Raw genomic sequence first — 27,271 nt, 5'->3', positions numbered from 1 at the left:
AACAATTAATAAAGTCACTAGTTACAACTGCAGTTAGCTTTAATGTAGTAAATTTCATCCATCTATCAGTCAGTCCATCCATTTTCTTCTGCTTATCCATTTTGGTGTCACAGTGGGGCTGGCACCTTTCCCAGCTGTCACAGGGCAAGAGGCAGTATACACCTTGGACACAGCCCTGTGACAGACGAGGAGCAACGTAAAGACAGCCAATTACGTTCTAGCTTTTTTTTTTTCTCTTTCTTCCTCATCAGATACAACAATGCCATTTGCAGCTGATTTATTAGAGGACAGTCTCCACACTCTTCTTTTGAAAGTTTCAGTAACTGCTAACCAACTACCTCTCCTTACCAGCAGGCTTACCGGTTACTGTTGTGGACTTTAATGCCACTGTCTTGGACTGCATTTGGTGACTGTAGTCTTCATTCTGCTGTGGAGATCTGCTGTGAACTGAAGGGTCACTCAAACCAGAATCTGCACCAGGTGAAGAACTGGTTCATGGGCAGAGCACAGACTGCTATTGCTAACTGCTCTCCAAGACAGTGGAGTTGGTGTCCAATCACAAGATGAGTGGCTCAGTGAAAACTCTAATTTAGCTGATTATTGCTCTACTCTGTATTTGTTAGAGTGCAAGTCCACTTACAGATCCTCCTCCACTCTACCACCACAAATGGATTCGCCTTCTATGGGAAGGACTGAATATTATGAAATGGAAGTACAGTACAGCTCTAGAGTAAATGCACTTAGTTACTTTCTACTGCCAGCTGCATAATTCTTATGTTCTGTGCATGCACAAAATCACAGAAACTTCCAGTTAGCTCCTACCCGAACCCTCATTGCAGCTGTCTATTATAACCACGCACGTTTATCGAGCTCCTCCAAATTTCCACTCAGGCTCTGCCTCATCCACCCCTGCAAGAATGTGAAATATGTTTGCATGTTTAAAAATGTTCTTTATTCTGCCTGGATTCCTTTTCCATGTTAGTGTTAGTGTTGGAAAATCTTGGCAGTAGTCAGCCCCTAAACACAAAGATAGACTTCCCAGCCATCTCCAAAGGGGAGGACCAGAGACATCCAAGAATGATTATTTTGGGTCGTGCATTTGATACTGACAAAGATGAAAATCTAACCCCTTGTGCAAAAGATACTGCACGTTGCATTTTCAGATTTTGTTGCAGTTCTTTTACATTGGAAAGAGATGCAGAAATTTGCTATTCAGCTCATTCTGCTATATTTGGGTGCATTGTGTAAAACCACTGGAGAGTCATGAAAACCAGCTATTTCTGATCCCACGCACAAGGAGAAAGAAACAGAATTCTCTGCATTTCATTAACCCTTGTCTTTTCTAATGCAAACGTGGGCAAAGTGGGAAAATTTTTCAGTAGACTCATACGCTTTACTGTCCTGCATTATACTGCGCTGTCTGGTTTTGTCCTGCAAGGCTCTGGTCTGTCATGTGAGGTTTCATCCTGTCCTGCATCACGCCATATTCCTGGTGGTTTTGAAAGTTAGGAGCTCCCAGCTATGTGTGTGTGTTTCTGTCTGTCTGTCTGTGGGGCCCAGGAATGGAGCCCATTGCCACAGCATCCAGTGACCTAATGCAAAAGGCAGCAGGGTCGAGCCCTATTCACTATTCTCTCTATATGAATCGTCTCGCCCTCTCTTCAGTGATTATAGTCTCTACTGTCACTAAGCACTTTGTCACGCTTGGACGAAGACCCTGATGGGGGCTGGAGTGGTTGTTGGGGCACAGGAATGTCACATGCATAGATGTACTGTAGCTGGACAGACCAGCAGACTGGTGCCTATAGGCTACTACTGCATAGGCAGTCCCTTTGATATTTTTTTTTTTTCTTTTTCTTTAAATGAGCTGGGAAGTCAGAACTCTTATAAAGTAAAATAGTTTGACATTTTGGTAAATATGCCTTTTGGCATCCTTGCAGAAACTCTGAAAAGATTGTGGTCATGCTAATGTCTGTATAGTAAATAAAAGGCTGAGACACAAGGGAGGCAACTGCTGCTGACCAGAAATTGTGTGATCTTCTCCTGTAACTTCCCACAAGAAAGCATAGCTCGGAAACTGTAAAACTGGTCCTTTACACTTCTGATAACTGCAGGAATAGGAAATTCAACTATTATTACCCTTTAGGTTGATATGCCAAACTGTCTCTGCCTTTTGTTTTTTTGTTTTGTTTTTTCACCAATCGTAGCAATCAGGAGTGTTTTGCAATCTGAAAGCAAGAGATTTAGCTGTACTTAAATGCCAAACTGCAAATGAGTTCTTTTTGTTTAGATTGGGGTTTTTGGTTGTTTTGTGAAGTTCCTTTGTTTGGCTGTTTGTGTCTTGGTTGTATCTGGGGTCGCACCACTGCTGAGGCCACTGCGAAGGCTGTTATCCAGCTGTGTGCGCAGGTGCCTCAACTAACTCCCAGGCTTTTTACAGTGATAAAACCATAAAGTTTAATATCACAGACTATATTTAATTCTTCCAAACAATTGTATAGCTTTTAAATTGTACTAAAATGTTCAGTCAAGACTGTAGATGGTATAAAACATGGCTGCAGCTGCCATGATGTCACCCATGGACTCTGCCTTTTGAAGGTTCGGCATTAGGGTTTTGCAAGCAGCGCACACACGACTGCATCCAGTCCAGTGACTGAAGTAGTGGATGAGGCCTAGCAGACTTTGTTCGGGACACCTGTTAATGAAAGCAGCCACACCCCTAACTCCAGTATTCAGGTAGTTACGAAGGGGTAAATGTGCTCTTTAATGCTGTAAAGCTGGTAATTTTTAAACATAACAGTCATGACTCCCTTTTGGAGCCAACCTCAAGTAGCACCTAGAGGTACTGCAGTTTCTGTCACTTCACATCAGCTTCATTTTTCACCTCCAGGGTTTGCCTCTTAGCCACAACCACTTTAGTTACTTTTTCTGTTTGTTTGTTTCTACCTGGAGCACTCACACCTGAGGTGACCTCCCTGAAAGAACAGGACTCAGAAAAAAAACAATACAACACTGATTAGGTCAGATACTGCATAAGAAGGGGGTTGCAAAGCAGCTTGTAGATGAGCAGCAACTGCTGTGGTGCAAGCAGAATTTTTAGCATGGTGTTAACAAAGCTTCATGTGAAATATCACACATGAAGCGGACCCCTAACACTTCTTCAAACATCCTTAGTCCAGGGTACTGTCATATGTTCAAGCCAGGAGCTAATGCTGGTTTTTATCTAGAACAGTCCTGCTTTTCACACCGGTGCTTACATAGTGGTTTACACAGGCAAACACATCTCATTCCAGTTCCCTGTTGATTTATTTCCTATTCTGTGAAATCCTGTATGTTAGCCATGTTGTATCAAATGCAAAATTACCAAAGCTGAGAGAGGATTTAATGTACAGTCTCAAAATGGAAGTGCACTCTTGCTGTGGTTCATTTCCACTGACTTTACCCACTGTTTATAGTTGTTTTGAGTCGGTGGTGAATGTAAGAAGACCTGCCAGGAACAAGTGTGCAGTGAGGTCCTAATGGTTGGTCATAAAACTCTTTAGATTCCTGTTTTTTAATGGGAGAGGCTGGAAAAGCAGTAGGACTTGAAACACCTTCTTTTCACAGCTTTGGTTAACTAGACGTGGGCTTCAATGGAACAGAGGCCATTTTTCCTGTTTTTCCCCCTTGGCTCTTTAAGCTTAAGAACAGTATGGGGCATTTAATAGCAGCTGAGAAACGGGCAGAAACTCATTTGCTAACCAGCTTCTTAAGGATTCATTAAAAAGTGTGGGTTTAAAAAAACAAAAAAAAAAACGCTCACACAGTCAGCGATGGTCAGGCTTGAAATAGGCACTTGCTGTGTTTCTTGTCTTGAAGTAAGGCAGGTATTCAACCTGTTCAGAGGTATGGCCGACTACATCAAACACCACATTCTTGGAGTGTCAGCGTGTGGAGACTAACAGGCAGCTGTACACGTCAACAGAGAGCAGAATGTAGCCGTCTCTTCACCTCTGACCTCATCTCTTGACCTTGCAACAGTCGGAGCCGCATAAGGTGGTGTTCTGGCATCATGGGGCTTTTAGAGCCAGTATTGCTAAATAAAACTCCCTTTTACGTGTTACTTTAAGCGTTGCAACATTGAAATTCCTCTCTGTTCTTCTTCAGCTGACAAGCTGTATCAGAGCTCCTGTATTGCCTTTACTGATACTTCTTACGTCACATGTTAAATGTTTAAGTGAATAAATTTCTCAGCATTTAACCTCATTCTGCTGGTTTTGCTTGGCTTGAATTTCCCTTATTTAGATTTGATCAAAGTAAAAGTGCAAACAGCTGCTGTGTGTATGCACACTCGCTAGTAAATGTTCCTAGATTTGACTTTCCATTATGTGATCAATAGATTGCATTTGATTGTTTCAATCTTTATTTAGTTCTTCTCACAGACTTTAATTCTTAGGTGCTGTTGACCCTGAAGATGCTCAGCAGTGACCCAATAGTCTTTGATCAACAGACTCACATTGGCTTACCCATCATGCTTCATCAAGCTGCAGGGATTAGGTTTGTCAGGAGTTATGTTGAACATTGTGTTATCAGCTGGAACATGCTGGCTTTGGGTTTGTGTGTGCATCTCCCACACTTGGCAGAGCTATGAACTAGAAGGCTATGACACTGATGGTTCAGCCTTACTCGTGTTTTTCCAAGTCACTGACCTTTTTAATAAGAATTAGTTTAGAAACATCTTGTCTTTCCGTGTGAAGTTCTAAGAGAAAGGTACTTTTTCCTGCATTATCAAATCCTAAAGTTTCTGTGCATATGGAGAGGGGGTTTTCAACAAGCAGCAGGCACTACAGTGTTGATCTGTGCAGTTGAAACATTAGTTTGATTAGCGCACTGCTCATTAATATCATACAGCAACCCCACAGAGAGACATGGACAGACGGGGTTTTGTGGCCACTGTTTTCTTCTTTGACTCAACATCAAAACGTCCATCAGTTCATCTACCAATTATTTTCTTGATAAATTGTTTTTAAAAAGGGCTTTTTGTTTCTTTAAAAACATAAAATGACTTCAGGCGCTAATGAAAAGTGTGTTGTAACTCACTTCATTGCCTGTGGCTGTTTGTCGTTATTTAATGCCTCTGTTGTAATTACTTGGCTCACATTCTTTCATAAACTATGTGGTATTACTTGATGTTTGGTAACTACCTGCAGAGGTACGTGGAGTATGAATCTTTCATTGAGTTTTTAGAGCGGTAAACAGCCGTCCTCATACATGTCAATTGTGTCAGTATGGTCACACATTTTGTTTTGTTTTTGTTTGTTTTTTTATATACATAGAAGTAAGGTAGAGGATAGTCATAGTACTTGAAATAAAGATCATTTGGGGCAGAATTTACACACAGACCCTTTTAAAATATACTAAAATGTAGACTGAGCACTCAATCCCAAACTCCTGCTCAGCTTAACTAAACTCTTTCCTCTTAATTCTTCATTCTTGCCCTTTGGACACCACATGTCTTTTGTATATATGTAAGTTTCTTAAAGCAAATTACAGCAAAATATGCTTCTCGTGGGTTTTGCAGAACAGCTGTGAGCCATTACACAAAAAGCACAATATTATACACAGGATTTGTTTTGTGTTGTTTTTTTGACTGAAAAATTCATCTGTTGCCCCTATACCCTGACGGTGTGGTGTAGCATTGCTTCAGACCGAGGTGAGGGTGTTGCACCAAAAACCTGTAATAAGATTCTAGCTGCAGTCCCACCCAATATGGTTCCCATCAGACAGACTTTCACTTGTGGCAGAAATTCCAGTGCTGCAGCGAATGCCTTGTCTGGATTCAATCAAATCAGCTTCTGCCACAACATGCACAATAAATTTTAGAATACCACACAGTAAGTTTGAATATATTCAGACGTTCTCTGCTAAAAATTGCATTAAAAAAAAAAAAAAATCAGTTTATGCTTCCTTATCAGGCACTTTTGGAACAGCAGCTTGGCTTGAGTCTGTGAGGACTTGACAACATTATTTCATGCTGAGCCAGGAGATGTCAGTCTGTTCGTTTGCACATTTATCATTCCTATTTTTGTCTTGTTTTTCATTTTCCCCATGTTTTCTATGGTCAATGGCACTGCCAACTTACAGGAGCTGCCTCTTCACCTGACAGCACTAAGATGCCAAGCGCACGCCACACTTAACAGCATTTCTCCTCTATACTCTTTTCTCTAAATCTCCTGTCCATAATAAAGGCATTATAAGAGAAAGACATAACGCTCAACGTATCCTGAATAGAAATGGTAGACTTTATATAAAAAATCAGCGTAGCTGACAAGTTTAGTCAAGCCAAAAGTGCCTTAAAGCTGCATTCTTTTTAAAGGCCAGCAGGGGGCAGCCACTCAAAGATCCAAATGTGTAGAAGTCTATGGGGAAACTTTGCTCCCTTGATCTCCGACCCCAGTAAACACTTTGCTAATAAGTTAACATTTTTGAAGTACTACAAAGTACACATGATCATTTTGCTAATTTTGGATACTTCAGAATATAAAAGGAAGAGGAAGCATTATATGATTTGGGGCAGGCCTAACTTGAGAGTGCAGCATCCCTCCATGTCTCAGTCAGAGCCAACCAAGATGGTGTTGTGAAAACTCTGGCCAAGGCTTCACTAACAAATAGTTAACCTGACAATGTTTGCATCCATCTTTTATGTACAGTTTATGCTATAAATCCATAGGCGAATTTTCCGAAACCAAAAACTGCAGTTGTCCCGCCCCCTGCCCCCACAGAGCCAATAACACTGATGCAGCCACACAATCAAGGTTCACGACAGCTTCAACTCTGTGGTGGCAGGTATGTTGTTGTTGTGAGTGGGATGCAGGTAAATGTACTTAACCTTTTTCTTGGCTTACTGTATCCATAACATGGCTTAACACATCAATCTCACTACCAAGATGGATGCCGAGAGGATGCATTTAGGTAAAATGCGATATTGCTTAGTCAGCAGGCTGCACAGCAAAGAGGAGGTTGTGGGGGATGAATATACAATGATGAGTCAGCACTGCATAGGGAGTTGGCAGAGGTCCTGAGGCTGCAGGGTCAACTAGCCATTTGGCTAAGAATCATATTTTAGTGTTTGAATAAAGCGCCAAAGATTACTTTTCAATGCACAGTCCAACACACAATTTCATTAAAAAAAAAAAAAAAAAGAAAGAAAAGTGTCCCTAACAGTCGGGCAAACATGACTCATAGTAATGGAAGTGCTGGAGCTGATTCTCCCGTCTGGGGACCTTCACTTCCTGTCACATCAGGGTTTACTGTGTCCAGATTTCCTGCCTGCCTGAGAAGGGAAGATTGCAAAGCTATCAAGTGTTTTTAATTCGCCCTCTCTAACTCGCACTGTCTTTGTGAGAACTCAGTTTTATCTTATTTCCTTCAATGTGAAACTGGAAATATACACTCATCCTTTCAGCATATATTTTGTGTGTGAGTATGCTCACCAGTGATTACATTTTCCAACCAGGGAAAAAGTACCCTGGTAAAAAGGTATTTTTGACAAATATACAATATGTATAGCACAAAATAATTGAAAAACTGCATGAACCTGAACACGGTTGGCTAGAAAAGTTAATTAAAAGTAATGAATAAATGCAGACAAAAAGTAAGTGGTGAATGGGTAAAATTTGTATCTAAAAGGACGATAAACAAAATGAAAATTCAAAAAAATACTTGAATGGATAAAAGTAATTTCTAAAGAGTTTAGTTAAAGTAATCTAACTGCTGAAAGCTTAATCATTTTTCATCATATCAAACTGTCAGTGCTCATGTCAGCCATGTTTGTTATAAATAATTAGGTGTTAAATAACTGTTCAAATTAATACATTTAGAGTTGCGGGATGTTGTTGACCCTGTGGGGGGTACGTCACATAAAAAACATTGGGAACCACTAATCGAGTCCGCCATGAAGGCTTCCATTGTTTTATTGATGGCTCTGAATCTGGGGTTGGAAACATCGTCCATTAACAGAGATTACCAAACCGATCTTCCCTCAGAGCTCATTCTTTCCACATCATATTGTCTTATTATCCTTTGAGGTCACTTATGAATTGAGCTAGTGGAAGACTGCTCACTTTGTAATTAGCCATAAAGAGCACAATGAGTGTTTTTGTGCTTGATGCTGAGTTTATATGTTCTGTGTTTATATGGATTATGGTATATGTTCTGCATTTGACTTTGTATCTGCGAGCAGCAATGCAGCCTGGGTATCCATGTAGCTGCAGCCTGGTAGCAGAGGGGTGGGTCTCCAATTGAGCACAGGAATGCTCTGCAAACTCAGCAGTTTCTACACACACACACACACACACACACACACACACACACACACACACACACACACACACACACACACACTCAGCTTGAATCTGTGTGACATGTTCAAGTTGCATTTTTCTTGCACAGAAACCTTTTGAGCAAACTTGTAAGCACACTGGCGTTGTTTATAACTTTCTTTACTAATTAAAATGTTATGTCAGATCTGTAATAAAAGCTGTATAAATGATTAGCAGGTGTTTCACAGGACAGTTCTTGTCAGCTACATCTGTGCAACATTTGCACAAAGGTTGCTGATTTTGTAACACAGGTGGTTTGCCTTAAAGACGTGGCAAATACCGTTGAGATCATGCACAGGTTTTGTAGTTCTTGTATAGACTTTATTTATTTATTTATTTTTTTTAATAGGCGCCCTAATGTTTTTTTATTTCCAGTTTCATATTTTTGTTCTTTTAGACTAGTTGTATAGTTCAAAATAATTCTTTATTTTCTACTGGGCCTTGGAGCAGCCCCTTCCCTCCCTTCTAATTGGCTGCCACTCATTGACTGAAAGTTTTAGTGGCAGGTGGGTGGAGCTTGTGCATTCAGTCTTTGCTTTGCACCTGACAGGACCATATTAGAGAGATCTACACAACCTACACACTCTGTGACATCATACCAAGTCCACATGCTGATCTTATTTGAAACTTTGGTGGATACTCATATTAAAACAATGTGACAAAAAAAATTAATCCTCCTATTTCATCCTTATTGTGTTGGTCATTTAACACATGGAAGAAAAATGTTTTGACTGAATTTTTCATTTCTCAATCTTTTTCTTTCTCTGTCACATCTTTTTCTTTACAGAAGAGGTCGACTATACTAACTTTGCCACAAACACAGTAACACGTAAGAAGAAGGCAGTGGTTGCGCTGCGCAACGATGTCAACCGCAAGCGTCCTCACATCCGCATTGGCATGCCGCAGGACTTCCGGCCTGTTTCCTCCATCATTGATGTGGATATCCTACCCGAATCTCACCGCCGTGTCCGCCTGTATCGCCACGGGTCAGACAAACCTTTGGGCTTTTACATCCGAGATGGAGTCAGCGTGCGTGTGACACCTCACGGGCTGGAGAAAGTGCCGGGCATCTTCATATCTCGGCTCGTGCCTGGAGGGTTGGCAATGAGCACCGGGCTGCTGGCGGTTAATGATGAGGTGCTGGAGGTGAATGGCATTGAAGTGACAGGAAAATCCTTGGATCAGGTAACGGATATGATGATCGCCAACAGCCACAACCTGATTGTGACTGTCAAGCCAGTGAACCAGCGCAACAACGTGGTCCGCAGCAGCCGGATCTCTGGCAGCTCGGGCCAGTCGTCTGACAGCAACGGCTCAACTGGTCACCCATCTTTGTCCGTGGCCCCAGTGGGAGTGCCACCTTCTGGGGCGCATGGTTATCAGGATGACCTGGAGAGTGACGAGGATGCAGATATAGTCATCGAGAACAGCCTCAAGAGACCATCTCAGAGGTCTAATGCTTCGCTGGCATCCAGTGCGTCCCGCACACACCAGCAGATTCCGACAACCACTTCAGGCCCGGTGGCACCTCCGAGCCCTCCCACGCGTCCATTATCGGTGGTCTCCACTGCTTCATTCCACTCCCAGCAGAGTCTAAACGGAGGGTCCCACCACCACCAACACAGCAGCCTTAGCTACCAGTTCCACAAAGACCTTAACCTTCAGCATAACCTGCACCAGCAGTCCCAGCACAGCCATCACCACCATGCACCCCCTCCACATCATACCAGCAACCCTGCCCTCCGCAACAGCAACGGCAGTCTGCACAAAATCCTCAACTCACTGAAAACTGACCCACGACACAGTCTTGCACTTCCCAGGGGAGGGGTGGAGGAGGACGGCACTGTCATTACCCTATAATAGTTACAAACACAGACACACAAACATCCCAACTGCTCAGAGACTAAACTGGAACAGATTAAATATGAGCATGTGTGTGTGTTGTTTTTTTTTTTGTTTGTCTGGGTTTTTTTTTTTGTTTGTTTTTTTGTTTGTTTTGTTGTGTCTTGTCTTTTTTTTGTTTGTTTGTTTTCTTTGTTTGTTTTTTTGTTTTGTTTTTGTTTTGTTTTGTCTCTTTCTTTTTTTTTTGTCAGATACTGTGTAACTTCTGTTTGGTTTTACAAGATCATTGGATAATAAGAGGTTGCAAACAGGAAAATGTATTGTGTATATATTTCTTGTATTTTTAAAAGTCCTCTTTGTCGTACATGAGAAGATTTGTAAGTTTTGTAATGAGTATTGGAACAAATAATTGTTTTTAGGCAAGTCCACTATCGTAGAGTTCTGAATGTACCTACAGCCTGTTATCTTTGCGTAGTGACCACTTTTTATTAAGACCCTTTTCATTTCTTCTTACTGGGACCAACTGGGGTTTGTTTTTGTGGATGTTTTTAAAGAGTAAATCTATATTTCTTATATTCCGATGAATGCTGTGTAGAGTATTTTTTTTTCTGTTTTTGTTTTTATTAAATAGGTCTTTTATGCTTTATGATCAAATCTTTGTATCTGTTTCAATAAATTATTCTGTCTCACAATTATGCAAACTATAAATGTGATGTTTTCATCAAAATTTATGCATAGGATTCTCATTTTAGAAGCCATTATTCAGCTATTATTTCTGTATTTATATAATTATGTCTTTTCTGTAGCTCAGGCAGCCTCAAATCCAGGCCTCGAGGTCCGGTGTCCTGCAGGTTTTAGATGTGTCCCTGATCCAACACACCTGAATCAAATGGCTGAATTACCTCCTCAGTGTGCAGTCAAGTTCTCCAGAGTCCTGCTAATGACTTCTATATTTGACTCAGGTGTGTTGAAGCAGAGACACATCTAAAACCTGCAGGACACCGGACCTCGAGGCCTGGATTTGAGGATCCCTGCTGTAGCTGTTCAAAGCTTTTAAGCTCCAATAGAAACTCACTGGTGACTTCATTGGGTACACCTTGCTGGTACTGGGCTGGACCCCTTTTTTCCTTCAGAACTATATTAATTCTTCGTGGCACAGATTCAACAAGGTGCTGGAAACATTCTTTAGAGATTTTGGTCCATATTGACATAATGGCATCACACAGTTGCTGCAGATTTGTTGGCTGAATCTTCTGTTCAACCAGGTGCTCTATTAAGATTGAGATTTGGTGACTGTGGAGAGCATATGCTCAGTCATGTTCAAGAAACCAGCTTGAGATTATTTGAGCTTTGTGACTTGGTGCATTATCCTTCGGGAAGCAGCAATCAGATGATGGGTACACAAAGGTCATAAAGAGATGGACATGGACAGCAACAACACTCAGGTAGGCTGTGTTATTTAACAATGCTCAGTTGGTACTAAGGGGCCAAAAAGTGTGCCAAAAAAATATTCCAAACACCATTACACCACACCAGCCCCCAGAACTGTTGATCCAAGGCAGAATGGATACCTGCTTGCATGTTTATGCCAAATTCCGACCTTACCATCTGAGCGCTGCAGCAGAAATGGAGACTCATCAAATTAGGCAACATTTTGTTTTGTTTGTGTGGTTTTTTTGGGGGGGGTTTTTTTGTTTTTTTTGGGGGGGGGGGGGGTCAAATCTGGTGAGCCTGTGTGAATTGTAGCCTCAATTTTCTGTTAAGTGGTGAGAGTGGCACCCATTGTGGTCTTCTGCTGCTGTAGCCCATCTGCTTCAAGGTTTGATGTTTTGTGCATTCAGTGTTGCTCTTCTGCATACCTTGATTGTAACAAGTGGTTATTTGAGTTGTTATTGCCTTCCCATCAGCCTGAAGCACTCTGGCATCAACAAAGCATTTTCACCCAGACAACAATGGTTGTACTTAAAAATCCCAGTAGATCAGCAGTTTGTGAAACACTCAGACGAGCCCATCTGGTACCAACAGCCATGTCAAAGTCACTTAAATCGCTTTCTTCCTCATTCTTATGGTCACTTTGAACTTCAGCATGTCTAGACCTGTAAATGCAATGAGTTTCTGCCTTATGATTGGCTGATTAGATATTTGCTTTAATGAGAACATATAATCTAACATAAAACAGTGAGTTTTGGTGTCACCGCCTTCAAACCAAAGGCCAGAAGCTCTTCGCATAACTCAAATCTCATGGTCGTAAACGAAGAAGCTGACATTCCAGTTCACTGATTTAGTAAGCCAGGAGCTCGTAACCACAGAAGTAAAAGGAATCTGTACCTCATTCAGTCATTTAAAGCTACAGTGTAATACATCAATCCCATGCCTCCTGAAGGCAGCAGTCAGGCTGAAGGAAAAGATAAGAAATTAAGGTCTTGTTTCACAAAATAATTTACCTTAGACATCACAAATTTAAGACAAAGACTATCTGAAGGTTGAATTCCTTTAGTCAGGCACAACTTTATCATCATTTTGCTTTTGGCTACAGCCAGTGCTTCCAACCTAGATATGCAGCTGGAATGCAGCTTTGTCTTGCCAGACGCCCTCCAGCAGCAGCAGCAGCAAATGTCTTTCACTTCTCTGCTAATGAATGTTTTTCCTCCTGTGTTTGTTCAGGATGCCACACTGCTCATACAGCTAATAGATCCTTGACACCCAACTAGTCAGCACTGTCAGTCAGCAGACTGGGTTTAGCGGCAGACCTGAAATCCTAGCTGTCACACAGTCAATCTTCACTATCGTATCCTTTTATCAGCAGAGGAAGGGCACTTACAGTTAGGAACAGTTTGTGTTATGTTCCCCACATGTGATACAGATGTTCAGCTGATAGTTGTAGGCTTCAAGTGTACACTGATTAAGCTGACAGAATCTAAATAGACGTGGCCACCTTAATGCTGTGATTCTTGGATATGAACACATCCAAATGTAGATCTTAGATTGAAAGGAATTTAGTGTTTCACCTCTGCCCCAGCCTCGATGGATTCGACAAGTAATCCTTTCTATTAGGTATTCTGTGTGCCGAAAGGTGTGAAAACACTTTGATCACAGGCAGGGTCTTTTTCTGAAGTCCTCTGCCATACAGCATTTCAGGCTGCCACATAGTGGCCAAGGCTGGAATGGCATGTATTGAAATGTTTCATTTTATTGGACACTTTTTCTGTTGCAAGAGTCCTTGATGCTTTTTGAGAAATCCTACAACGCTCATATGACATAAAATTTTTGTTCCCCCAAAACGATCAAACGCATATTTTCTGTGTCAGAAATAATTATTTGCAGATGAATTTGATCACTGTCATGTCCATGCATTCACTGTCACAAGCCTTACATGATGGATATATGTTAGATTTGTTTATCTATATATTTATTTCATTTTGCTCTGCATTGCAGCAGATAGCTCATCATTTTGGGTAACGGTTCACAAGTGGAGAAAAGTACCATAAACTCTTTTATGGTTACTTTTTTATTAAGCCCATTAGCTATTCAAAAACTGATGAAGGTGGCCATTTTCATGATGACTGCTGACAAAGGAAGTTTTTTTTTTTTCAGAAATGTAAACTTTTTTTTTAAATGCTCGCGGTGCCAAATTGTACGTGGTAGACCGTGTAGAAGTTGACTTTGTGTTTTGAGTGATCGGTAAGAATTTTAAAGTATTATATAAATAACAGGTTTTTTATGGCGAGAGGAGAACACTTGGATGGAAAAGCAAATTTCTAAGTTCTCACAGTAGAGTCAGAGTCAGGTTAACTGGCTGATGGTGTGGTGATTAATAGTTATGTCTTTCTGTGTTATCCTGCACCCAATCTCTCATTCTATGTCTGGGATGTATTTACTGGATAAGCAGTTAAAAATAAAAATGATGACAGTATGTACAAGCATGAGAAAGCTAAATCAAGGGTAAAGGAATCTTCATGCATCAAATACATGAAATTCTTGCATGGGAATAAATTGGCACCAGATGAGTATTATGTTTAAAGTTAGTAAGTTGTATGCATCATAGTGCCATCAAAAGGGTAAGAAGGTAATTCCTCAAAGTGCTCAGCACTGCAGCTGCAGTTGTCATTGGAGCAACACATGCAGTGCAATGAAAAAGCACTGCGCTGCCTCCTTCCTGATTTCTTAGTTTTTTGCATATTTGTCACATTTACATGTTTCAGATCATCAAATGAATGTTTATATTAGACAAAGATAGCCAGAGTAAATACAAAATGCAGTTTTAAATGATAATTTCATTTATTAAGGGGAAAAAACTATTCAAACCTAGTGGGATAGCTTTTTCCCTTAATAAGGTGGGAGGAGGCCCTGGGGCAGACCCAGGACATGCCGGATAGATTATATCTCTCAGCTGGCCTGGGAACACCTTGGGGTCCCCCCAGATGAGCTGGAGGAGGTGGCTGGGGAGAGGGAGGTCTGGGCTTCTCTGCTTAGGCTGCTGTCCCCCACAACCTGACCCCAGATAAGCAGAAGACGGACGAACCCGGAGGGAACCTTCCCAGGAGTGGCTGGCCTACCAAAATTACTTTAAGAGCACATCAAGGACTCATCCAGGAGATCACAAAAGAACCCAGAACAACATCCTAAGAACTGCAGGCCTCACTTTGCTCAGTTAAAGTCAGAGGTCATATTTCAACAATAAGAAAGAGAGTAGTAGAGTTCCAAAGCCAAAACCACTGCTGACCAAAAAGAATACAAAGGCTCGTCTCTCATTTACCAAAAAAAAAAAAAAAACATCTTGATGATCCCCAAGACTTTTGGGAAAATATTCTGTGAGCTGATGAAACAAAAATGTAACTTTTTGGAAGGTTTAAGTCCTGTTACATCTGGCATAAAACTAACACACCATTTTATAAAAAGAACATCATACCAACAGTCAAACGTGGTGGTGGTAGAGTGACGATCTGGGGCTGCTTTGCTGCTTCAGGATGAATTACTGTAATTGATGGAACCATGATTTTTGCTCTCTACCAGAAAATCCTGAAGGAGAATGTCTGGCCATCAGGGTGCCCTGAAGCTCGGGTTCTGCAGCAGGACAGTGATCTGAAACGCACCAGCAAGTCCACCTCTGAATGGCTCAAACAAACCAAAATGAAGATTTTGGAGTGGCCTAGTCAAAGTCTGGACTTAAATCAGACTGAGATGCTTTGGCTGTTCATGCTGGAAAACCCTTCAGTGTGGCTGAATTAAAACAATTCTATAAAGAAGAGTGGGCCAAAATTCCTCCACAGCGATGTGAAAAACTCATTGCCAGTTATTACAAATGCTTGATTACAGTTCTTGCTGCCAAGGGTGGCACCACCAGTTATTAGGGTTAGAGGAGAATAATTTTTCACACAGGGCCAGGTAGGGTTGGATATGTTTTCATATAGCCACCCTTAATAAATAAAATAATTTTTAAAACTGCATTTTGTATTTACTTGCATTATCTTTGTCTAATAAAATTTGTTTGATGATCTGAAACATATATGTGTGACAAATAAGCAAAAATAAGAAATCAGGAAGGGAACAAATACTTTTTCACAGCACTGTAACATATGTGTCATTGGAATTATCTTGTTTTACTTAGTTTTTAATTGTTTGTAAGTTTGACTTACAGTTAAAGGCATTAAAAATTAAGAGTAAAACCTCTGTAAATGATGCAGTGGTTGGAATTCTGTATTCTGAAAATTCAAGTGGCTAATGGGGTTTTTGAAATGAATAGCTCCAAAGGGACAGACATGAAAATGTTAGCATTTGCATCCACTACTTAAAGATTTTTGTTTTCCAGTTTTCTACTGCACTCCTAATCTAGCTTCAATTTTACGCGTTTTAAAGACTACTATATTTTTGCCCTTACGAGCTACCGTCCACTGGGCGACACATGTGATCTAGTCATTTGACAAGGCAAAACACGGCAATAGATCAGAAAGACAGGCGACATGGACCATCATCGGGTTGACAGGGTGGGCCTGCTGTCTCCCCTGGAGGAGTCCAGCGCTGAGATCAGCACAGACAGCGGTATAGTCTCACAGAGTGCGAGCAGTCTGTCGATGGTGAGCGAAATCCTCAGCAGCGGGACGGTGTCGCAGAGCCCCAGCTTTGGAGCAGCGGCGGGGGCAGCAGCAGCAGCTAACGTGATTTCTCAAAGCCCGAGCCTCGACGAAGCTGCAGAGCCCGGGGCAACCGACCAGCACGACCCAGAGCAGGACGACGAAGTGCTGAGACACACCGCCCTCAGCTACTCCTCCTACATTAGGGCGACAGCAGGAGACGAGGTGCGTGTTGTTATAGCATTAGCTAAGCTATGTTTAGCTCTTTGTGTGTGATTTGATTGTCAGCACCGCAGCATTTCACAGTCTTCTTGTAAAGTGTCCCGCGTTCACTTTAATCACCAAATATAGTGATTTAGGTCATTTAAATTAAGCGCAAAAAACAGATGCGCACATCCATGGATGCACCCCTGCTGAAACCCAAATGTTACACTATGTTAGAACATCAGCTGAAGCAGAGTTAACAGGTTTAACAGCTTATAAACCGTGGTAGAAAAAGGGAATACACCAGTGTAAGAAGCCTGAAGGAGAGACTGGAGAGAAGAGGAATGAAAGTCATGAGAAGCAGGCATAACAGTGAAGCTGCAAGGAGCAGAAGTAGTGAAAGTGGACGACTTTAAATAACTCGGGTCAATCCTCCAAAGCAATGGACAGGGCACGAGAGGTGAAGAAGAGAATGCAGGTAGGGTGGAGCCAGTGGAGATGAATATTGGGATGAGGACATGCAGAGGGTTGGTATGACAGAGGAGGATGCTAGGGATAGGGTGAGATGAAGGAAGATCTGCTGTGGCAACCCGTGAAGGAAGCAGCCAAAAGAAGAAGAAGAATCTATAAATCAGACCACCTCTCAGCATTAGTAACATGTCCCACATTGTCCCACACAAACATGCTCTCTGCCTGCACTTTGTTAGTGTCTGTTAACTGTAAATGTAATCAGTTTTAATAAAACTGCTTGAATACACTTTTAAAGACATGTAGTGCGGATTTTATATGTAAGTGTACTCACCATAAGGAGCATTTAACTGTTTTCCCAGGTTAAGTCTTTCATGCCGTTGTTTTTGGCTGGTGGTTCATACTTGAGACTAAATCCAAGATATTACCATTTCTAATGCTTTTTTTTTCTTTGGGCTTTCAAATCCCACATATTTATATAATGAAACAGTAATATGCTGAAGATTAAAGTTTATCATATTTAAACACGAACTAACCTGATGTGTCTTAGTATTTTAGTCTTTTGGCACATTTGCAGTCATTCATTGCTGTCAGAATGATTTCAACAGTATCCAATGCCAGGAAAATGAGAAGTCATATCCTGTTTGTGTGAGCTTTTAATTCTCACTCAGTGGGTGCAAATCCAAGTGAAGGAGTGAGTAACTGTTGTTAAAGTCAAAACTGGGTTTTGGCATTTTTCATATCCGTCAGAAATCATCAGATGAATGGCCCAAGACCGATTCAAGTCCAAGCCATGTGACTTGAGTCTGCAGCTCCTTTTTTTTTTTTCCTCACTCACAATGATAATCCCTATGGTCAACTAAATCTCATTTGAAATATAAGAAACCTCTGAACCCACAGAGACAAACAACTCCACGAAGAATCATTTGTGTTCTGCTTAGGAAGACAGTTGTGTGTATTTACAGATACTGATATATGTTTTATTTCTGTTGGCTCACTGACAGTAAGTGGATATGCATGATGCAAGGCATGTTATAAAGAAACTGAGGGAGGAACACAAAGCCCCCTCTGTTTTGACCCTATGCTCTAAATGTATTGAAGGTTGTGTGTGTCAGGCTGAAACTCTCACATAACTGTGACATTTTTCACATGCTTTGCATTTGCATAACTATAAAAAAAACATTCTCTTATCTAGATCCTGTGTTTGGAGAAAAGCTTGGAAGAGATGCTGACAAGAGTAGATGAGTTTGTTGGAATGCTGGATATGGTAAGCTCAATCAGATTATGAAGGTATGAACTACATCTCATATTTTAGGTTACATTTGCCTTGTTTTGTCTACAGATCCGTAACGATACCTCGCAGATAGTGAATGAAAACCTACCTCAAATCCAGCAGAAGTCTGATGAAATGAGACAGATATACAGAAGAATTGATAAGTTGGAGGTAAGTGACTTTCATATTGTTCGTAGGGCTTTATACAAAGTATTAATTTGCTGCATTTATAATGCACATGAAGTCCAGAGAGAGGCATCCTACGGGAACTAAAACCAAGTGCAAGCAACATTAACAAGGATACTCAGTTGATTGTAATATGAAACACATGATGTGATGTAAATTGATTTGTGTGCAGTGTTTTTATTCATTATTAACAAAGTACCGTATCCTCTTCACAAGACAGCCATTATACATTTGTTCATTTTCCTGTTTCCTCTATTCATATGTCTATGTTCTGCTAAGGTAAAAGTATAAGTTCCTGTTCCTCATGTAAAAGTGTATTTATCTATGTATATTTTCAGTTTTTATTATTATTTTAAATGTATATTTTGTTGGCTTGTACAGCTATAAAAACTCAAAGCACGTTGGATGGAAAGCAGCTCCAAATTTAAAGCTGTCCCTGACAGCCGCATCATTAGCTGCACATCAGTGCAAACATCAGCCTGACATCCTTCCTTGACCAGCAAAGGGAAGACTGTTTACAGAAGCTCTTATCCTTTTAGAACAACTACAAAAAAAAAAAAAAAAACGGCAAATGGGAAGAGTAAGAAACCCAAAAATAAATCCCTTACAGATAATTTTATCAGGCAGCACATGATGAGATATGAATAGAATTTACATCATAATAAACAGTCATGTTAAACTTTTCAAAGTCCAGCACACCCCATGATTCAGCATCTGGTAGAACCACCCTTAGCAGCAATAATTTGAAGTAATCATTTTTAGTAGGACCTTCTCAGTCTCTCACGTCATTGTGGAGAAATTTTAGCCTGCTCTTCTTTTACAGCGTTGCTTCAGTTCATTGAGGTTTGCAGGCATTCATGTATGCAGGTTTATCAGGTTGATGTCTGGACTTTGACTGGGCCATTGCAGAACCTTGAATTCTTTTCATTTTCAGTCATTCTGTAGATTTTCTGCTGTGTTTGGGATCACTGTCCTGTTGCACGATCCAATTTCAGCCAAGCTTTAGCCGTCAGACAGACGGCCTCACACTTGACTCTAGAATACTTTGGAATACAGAGGACTTCATTGCAAGGTGCCCAGGTCCTGTGGCTGCAGAGCAAACCCAAGTTATCACCTCTCCACCACCGTTCTTGACAGTTGGCATGAGGTGTTTGTGCATATATATATATATATATATATATAATTATTCCTATGGAAGCAGTAAGGGTGTACTTAGTTTTTCATAGGTATGCATAGAGTGCTGTAAAATCTTTCTTTTTCACATGACTGTACATTAATTGCATAAACCTAATTTATAAAAAGAAACTGTCATCTGTCAAGATGTCTGTGATAAAAATCTAAGACACATTTGCTTTTTTTTTTTTTTTTGCACTGCAAAAATATTTATTTTGTGATTTATAATGAAGGCTCTGACTGAACTACAATTGTATGTGGAGATGGTGTCACCATCTGCATATCTGCTTCATAATGTAGCAGTCAGTCCTTGCCACGTTATGAGTCAGTCACATCATTTTTGACTGTGTTACTGTTGTAGCTGGATTTGCTGGGTTTCTCTGTCTGCCAACAACAAGTCAAATAAATTATAATATCTTTTGTAGTGAATTGTGAATATTCTGGTGTGTCTGCAGGCCTTTGTAAAGATGGTGGGAGCCAATGTCAGTGCAATGGAGGAGCAAGTCACACAGGCAGAGGGAGAACTAGGAACACTACCGGGTGCTTTCAAGAAGATCCTGCGCACAATGACCGTCCCAGGCTTCTTAAATGTAAGAGCCCATTTGTGCACTTTTGAATTTCTATCATTGCATTATTCTGTGAATTTGGTGTTTGTGCTACAGGATTAAACAGAAACCCTTTTTTCAAAAATATACTTAGAAGGATCCCAGACTATTTCAGTTGTGTGCTATAAATGCCTGCTCTTACTGTAGCAGATTTACTAAATCAAATGCAGTTACTTTGCATGCACAGTGTGCTCTGGGTTGATTATGTAAATTGGTTGCACTCTTTCATTGCATAGTTGCTACTATTAACGACCAGACTTTTTCACAGAATCTAAAAAAAAACAACAAAAATCATACTGCACTGCTTTTGGTTGTAATTTCCAGTCGAAATGAAGCAAGGGAAGTGATGTTCATCTTCACAGCTTCTTTGTTAGAAGAGGAGAAAGAAGCAGAAAAGTGATTATGGATGAAGACTGCTTCCAAAAGACCCAATGCATTGGTACCTTGTTCTCAATGCATTTGTAGCCTTTAGCCAGAGTCACAAATGCTGCTGGTGACTAAAACCAAACAAGGGGTGGAACTGTCCTGGGATATTGAGGGAAAACTGCTTTTAGAAATGGAAAAGAATGGGGGAGGGGGTAAATATCTGATGCTCTCCTGCTAGACAGCAAAACCTCTGCAACGGCATTTGCTGCCTCTCATGACAAATCAACTGTCATGACCCCAATATCTGGCAATCTGCTGTTAGTCAGTGTTCCAGTAAAACTGATTTAATTTCCTCAGACGGACTCGGACATGTCGGGCAGCTGCACAGAAGCCAGCAGAAGGGTTCGAGCCAGGAATTATGATCAATGTTTACATGTGTGAATATGAAATCAACTCTGATTTTTTAAAAAGTAAAGGAAGAGTGTGATCTGGAGGTGGTTACTAATATCTGAAATTACTGTTAATGAATACATTTCATCATAAAGTAATAGTTTGATGCATAAATGAATAATCTAAAGCAGGCAGAAAGACATACCTGTCAAGTTTTGTATTTAAACATATGGGAAATTTTCTGCCGCTGAAAATAGAAGTTGCTATATGATGTCATCGCCTAATTTGCATTGGTCATTTGCATGTAGTTGCAATCGAGGCTGTAGGAGAGAGGAAAAACATCTCTGGAGAGACACAGTGTAGAAAAAAACATCATAAATATGTTTAGAACTACAAATAAACTTTATGAAATAACTTAATAACTTTAATGCTTTGCCTAGACCCACATTACATTTTGTTCATTCATTACATTCAATTTTGTCCCATTTTGTTTAATGTTAGAATATCAAATTTAACAAAAACACTGTGGGGTGCGACTGCTAGCTACATTCAACCCTCCTCCTTTATCTGGGCTACTGTTGCGAACTTGTATAAGAAAACTCACTGTTGCCTGTCTCAAAGGTTGATAAAGGCTGAAGTGAGGTCCAGGGATGGGAGCAGGTAGGCAGGCTTGATGTTTAAGTGATGTTTGGGGGGTGGAGAGTGGAGTTGAAGTGAGATCTGGGCGATGCCACAAAACACAGCGAAAGTTGTGCTGTTCCCCAAAAGTCGCCCAAAATTCGCCTTTTGGGGGGAAAAAAAAAAAGTAGCTACGGGGGTCTGAAAAGCCGCTAAGTTGGCAACACCGACCGAGGTCCAGTTTTTTTTTTTTTCCCCCCAGTTTGTTCTGGCTGTCGGCACTAGCCTCACGAGAACTGCCACCTGCAGCAGCCTGGGTGGCAGTTCTCGTGAGGCTAGTGACAGAATACAGTTTGGAGCGGCACAGGAATACTTTTGAAAATTATTATATTAAAATACGGGAAAATAAAAATACAGGAGGATGGCGGGACAGAGGAGTAAAATACAGGAGTTTCCCAGCCAAAACGGGAGACTTGACAGGTATGCAGAAAGAGGAGCTCTTTATAAGAAACACTCTCCCTTTCAGGTAGCATGGAGGAGCACCAGATGCACCAAAGATTTTGCCCTACTCTCTCCTCCTTCTATCAATCACTTGTGCTACACTTGGGTTCAGATTGAAAAGGTTGCATGTTTTGTAGCGTGTAGTATCCAGAGATTGGGACCAAGGCCATTCAAATCATTTGTAGTCACTATTCAGACTGCATTGAGATGGTTATGAGTAAAGGAATTCTTTTCAAATTTCATAAAAACTAAAACATATATATTCTAAGTTAAAATTTGTATCCATTTGCTTTTAGAAGCCGGCCAGCCCAAGACGACCAGCACCACATCAGCGTCAAGAAATCCCCAGCGTGTTTCGGACAGACGATTATTTCACGTCACAGCCAGAACAGTGACGCGCTCAAACATTTGAAGCATAACTATGTTCTAACCTCAGAGGCCTGTCAGGCGAAACTGCACAGACTACTTTTACTGCCATCCATTGCAAGGAGGATCTAATGGTGCAGTGGCCTGAACAAAGCAATAGCAGCCTTTCTGAACAAGTCACTGGAAGACGAGCGCGTGAAAACTTTCTGCGTTCCAGAGTGTCATTTTCCTGGCAGCAACAAACACTGAACTGTAGCAAAATTATTTTTAAAAAGTGCCTAAATGGGTCTTTGGTTTTGTTTTCACTAAAGGTGAAGAAAATGTCAGATTTGTTAGATTTGTGGCAAGTCAGGAGGACAAAGTCATCCTACTCGCCTGTAGAGCACTGTATAGAAGGTACAATAGGAGGACCTGTAAAGATCTTCAAATAATACACAAAGAAATAACCCAGCTTTCTTTTTCTGATTTACATTCCTGTTGATAGTGTTTGTAAAGACCTGCATGCTGTTTATGATCTGAGCTATGTTTCTGTGTGTCTCTTCACTCCCCAAGCAATACTGATCTTATCCTGTTAAGCATTTAAAGTCTTCCATTTCAAAGTATTCACTTTATTTCAAGCCTTATTGCCTCTCTGACACGAGGCTACATCTTTGATTGCACCTTTAGAAATAAAGCACATTATAGTTTAGTTGTCACTAGCCGATTATGTTATTGTGCCAGTGATGAAGCTGCAATTTAGAAAGTGGAGGAACTTTGGACCTAATCTTTGGGGGCAAATCATACTTAAGAGATTGATTGATTCAGTGTGGCCCTTGCCCTAATGGTTGCAGCTTCTGCTCTGATTCTTTGATTACTTGCCAAAATAGTTGTTAAAGATGTTTCATTTTACATGTTGGATTTGGTTTACGATTTTGAGATAATCATTAAAAAAATGAGACACATTCGTTCCTGTTTCATATGGTCCTCCTGAGTTGTTTTAGTGCTGGGAGGGTGGTGCCCAGTGAAGAGGAAGAGCGCCCTACAAACAACGGCGGGGCTCTGATTGGTCAGCTTGTAACAACGTCATGCCTGAGTCACAACTCAGAGGAAGCGGGAACTCTTCGCCTCGTTTTGACTCGTCTCCTCGCTGAAGTTCCTGCTGGTGTTGGGGAAAAAACAAGCAAAAACTAGTGAACACGGTAAAGTACTTTTTGAGTCAAGCGTTTATAAAGACGATGAGTTACTCGTGCCTTTACTGAGACAGATTTGATGAGGGTAATCTGGAGACAAAGGTTAAAAAGGCAGATTAGCCAAAAGTTGGGCTCCGCAAGTCACGTTACTGGTGAGCAAATGGCAGCACAGGGTCAGCTCCGATAAATGTTATGTTTAATCCCGCCTGTATTAACTAATCTCTGCTAGTCCCAGACAAGCTCGACACTAACTTTGTTAACTCCCGATAGGCGTGAACCTGCTTTTCTTGCTGTGATAGTTATCACTGAGACATTAGCAGGAACAAATAATCGCTTAAAGAAGCAGGCCGCACTTTTTTCCAGCTGTGCAGGGACCACAAGAGGCATCTCTTGTTTAGACGGGGCTCAATTTGCTTTAAAACCGTTCTTCTGTTTCTTTTGGTCCGAGCTGTCCCTCTGATGTACTCATTTCTAATCTTGATCACTCCCAGTAAAAATCTGAGCCTCTTCACCTCGGCGTTTTGTCTTTTAGTCAGTGCCACCGTCTCCAAACCATACAACATAGCAGGTCTCACTACCACCTTGTGGGTCTAATATTCACTTTCAGTGCTATCCTGTCACAAATCACCCTGCCTGCAGTCCTCTCTAATGCGTGAAAATTGAGTTTAATTAAGATGAGGTGAAATATACTTTAAAGAAAATCTTAAAAGTTGGGAAATTCCTCTGTTGCAGCAGCTAAAAATGAAATTAAACACAACAAACGTCAAACAAAACACAATAGAGAACTGCATTTTCTATGTACCATTTTCTCAGTTTAAATGTTCAGTATATTTTTTATGTATAACATTTTTGCAATTACAGACAAATACAGTGACAAATATCTTCTGAATTTACCCTTTAATTTTAAATGCATGGATTATTTCAATTACATTAGAGACTAGAAAAATCATATTCAAGAATGTGTCCATAAACGTAACTGGTCTTTTCTTGACTTCTCTTACAGATCCAAAACTGCAGATATGGCGTGTGAGAAAGAAATATGGCAAAAGATTGGAGAGGGTTTTGTCCAGGAATATTACAACCAGTTTGATAATACCAACAGGATGGGACTGGGTAATCTTTATGTAAGCTTGTCAAGTGTCTATTCAGTTCAGCCACACTGGTGTTGTAGTGTTATGATGCATGTTAAAATAATTTTGTGCCTCAAGCTATATTAAAAAAGGAAAACATTTTCTGCAGTCTCCTGATGCCTGTCTGACATGGGAAGGATCACCTTTTCAGGGGAGAGAAGCTATAACTGGCAAACTAGCAGTAAGTATCTTGTTTTAGCAGGTTGGTGGTCCAAAAAAGAATCTCCATAAATGTTGCTTCCAATCCAGTTTTTTTTTTTTTTTTTTTTTTTTTTTTTTTTTTTTTGGTGCCTTTAAGTGTCTGCATTTGTGAACTTAAAAAGCAGAGGGGTAAAAATATTAAAACATGCCAGCAGAAAGATGTTGACAGATATGTCTAAGGAATAATATTGGTTACAATTCACAGAACCTGCCTTTCAAGCGTATTAAACACATCATCACAGAGCAGGACTTCCAGCCGACAGTAGACAGCTGTATCCTCATCATGGTGTTTGGACAGTTACAGGTATGATAGAGATTCCTTTTTTTTAATTATTTAAAGTGCATTTATTATGTTTGTAGTTCATCTGGCTGAAGGAGCTCATGCAACATCAAGGCCTCCCCCTTACATGCATTCGTCCAGAGTTCACAAGAATCACTACTCGTCCTACAGTGTTGATCAGAATTTAATCAAACATACACAGTGATTCCCTAATGGGTCTTTTTTTTTTTTTTTAAACCCAATTTTTGCTCAGTCTCACATTTGTCATTTTACAGGCAAGAATCTGAATTGTTATGGATTGTGGGCGAAGTGGGAAGATGTTTTTAGTGGAAGATATTTGCTCTGTGAGGTTTCTTTTTCCAAAACAAACATGAAAACTGGCATTTTAAAAAAAACTGGGGTTTGTTAATGTTTGCTCATTTTTAGCTTGGCTGTTTGGAAGAAATAGTTAAGCTGTTGTCATAGCCTTGGTGGCGGTCCACAGAAACTTGAATATAGGCCATAACTCAAGAACGATCTCACCTAGGATCTTAAAATTCACACCATAGATGAATACTGTTCAAGTTAGACCCATCAAACGTCACACACTTGTTCACTGACTTTATTATAACACCACTTTGACCACCACCCCTCCCTCTTCTCCCCATTACGAATCCAAAACAGCCGATGGTTGGCACCCGCTCAGTGGTGTTCTTGTTACGCTATAGTGCCAAAGGTATTTACTCACCCATCCATATCATTGAATTCAGGTGTTCTAATCACTGCCATGGCCACAGGTGTATAAAATCAAGCACATGCAGACTGCTTCTACAAGCATTTGTGAAGGAATGGGTCGCTCTCAGGAGCTCAGTGTATTCTAGTATGGTACTGTGATAGGATGCCACCTGTGTAACAAGTGAACCATCTCGATTGGGTTTAGATCAGGTGATTGTGGAGGTCAGGTGGTCTGACACACCAGTCCATCACCCTCTTTATTGGTCAGTTAACCCTTACATAGCCTGGAGGTGTGTTTGGGGTCATTGTCCTATTGAAAAACAAATGATGGTCCCACTAAGCGCAAACCAGATGGGATGGCATGCCGCTGCAGAAGGCTGTGATAGCCAGGCTGGTTAAGTGTTCCTTGGATTTTGAATAAATTGCCAACAGTGTCCCCAGCAAAGCAACCTCGTACCATCACACTTCCATGCAGTTTGGCAGAGGACCGATGTTTAGCTTCATGATAGTGTTTGGCCATGGCATACTCCGTGCTCCCACTACAAATGGCTGTTTAGTGTTGTGAAAGTCGTCGTTTGAGTGCTCTCTTTGTTTAACCAGTGTAAGTTTGACCACAAGGGCATTTAAGCATGCAGATAACTGATGTTGTGTTGCAGTTTATGAAGTGTTTGATAGGGAACTTCAAACCACTGTGTGGATGGGTAAAAGAAAAGTAACATCTGAAGTGTTATTACACTTATGATAAAACAGTGTTCCTTTAGCCTCCCTGGGTTGCATTTGCATTAACCAGTTGCAGTGTGTTAATCTGAGCTGTGTATTCACTGAGTGTGAGCTTCAGCACAAGCTGATTTCCAATCCTGTTGTATTTACATTTTTTTTTATGTGAACTCTGAACAGGATGTACAGATTCTACATTATAATATGAAGGCCTTTCTTGTATAGCCCTTTATTATCATTATTGCAGCATTTGTGGAGGTCTAATGAGTTACGCTGATGTGCTTTTAGTTTTTATTCCCGCCAACATTACAGTTGTTTCTGTTTTTCATGATTGTGTTTTTATTTATTCCCAAAACGTGTGTTTCTCCAACAGGTAGATGATGATCCACCGATGGCCTTCCATCAAGTGTTTATGCTGAAATCCCTCAACTGCGCGTGGGCGTGCACGAATGATGTGTTTCGACTAGGGATACACAACATACCAGTGTAGTGATTTGGATTTGTCGCTTATATCCATATCTGTATTCATACTGTGGACATGCTGCCATTTCTGGGAGGACTTCCCACATTTGTTCAGTGTTTACAGTACATGTATTAAATAGTATTTCTACTCAAATAAAGAATTTATTACTATAAA

The 27,271-nt window shown here is 40.7% G+C and overlaps 3 protein-coding genes across 4 annotated transcripts in view; all 3 read left to right on the top strand.

The window, feature by feature from the left end:
* pard6gb (par-6 family cell polarity regulator gamma b) overlaps positions 1 to 10,882 on the top strand; it is a 33,308-nt gene extending 22,426 nt beyond the window's left edge. Inside the window, exon 3 of the mRNA XM_030741270.1 lies at positions 9,148 to 10,882. Within this exon, the coding sequence (XP_030597130.1) occupies positions 9,148 to 10,220 (1,073 nt within the window). The 3' untranslated portion in view covers positions 10,221 to 10,882. The remainder of the gene's footprint in view (positions 1 to 9,147) is intronic.
* Positions 10,883 to 16,152: 5,270 nt separating this feature from the next.
* Positions 16,153 to 23,359, top strand: bloc1s4 (biogenesis of lysosomal organelles complex-1, subunit 4, cappuccino). The gene is made up of 5 exons (XM_030742003.1): positions 16,153 to 16,498; positions 18,141 to 18,212; positions 18,288 to 18,389; positions 20,033 to 20,167; positions 22,354 to 23,359. Exons 1-5 carry the CDS (start codon positions 16,163 to 16,165, stop codon positions 22,450 to 22,452), a joined length of 744 nt encoding a protein of 247 aa, XP_030597863.1. The 5' UTR covers positions 16,153 to 16,162; the 3' UTR covers positions 22,453 to 23,359.
* A 114-nt stretch (positions 23,360 to 23,473) lies between these two features.
* On the top strand, positions 23,474 to 27,249 carry LOC115788830 (nuclear transport factor 2-like). Of its 2 annotated transcripts, XM_030742001.1 has the most exons (5): positions 23,474 to 23,601; positions 24,596 to 24,716; positions 24,832 to 24,903; positions 25,129 to 25,227; positions 27,008 to 27,246. In XM_030742001.1, the coding sequence occupies exons 2-5, from the start codon at positions 24,612 to 24,614 to the stop codon at positions 27,122 to 27,124; spliced, it is 393 nt and encodes a 130-aa protein (XP_030597861.1). In that variant the 5' UTR covers positions 23,474 to 23,601; positions 24,596 to 24,611; the 3' UTR covers positions 27,125 to 27,246. The 2 variants fall into 2 exon arrangements, with proteins under 2 accessions (XP_030597861.1, XP_030597862.1); XM_030742002.1 differs by lacking the exon at positions 23,474 to 23,601 and having other exon boundaries at positions 24,597 to 24,716; positions 27,008 to 27,249.
* The last annotated feature ends 22 nt before the right edge of the window (positions 27,250 to 27,271 follow it).

This window comes from Archocentrus centrarchus, chromosome 11 (genome assembly GCF_007364275.1).
Source record: "Archocentrus centrarchus isolate MPI-CPG fArcCen1 chromosome 11, fArcCen1, whole genome shotgun sequence".
NCBI classification, from domain to species: domain Eukaryota; kingdom Metazoa; phylum Chordata; class Actinopteri; order Cichliformes; family Cichlidae; genus Archocentrus; species Archocentrus centrarchus.
This window is presented reverse-complemented; position numbering and strand designations above follow the sequence as displayed.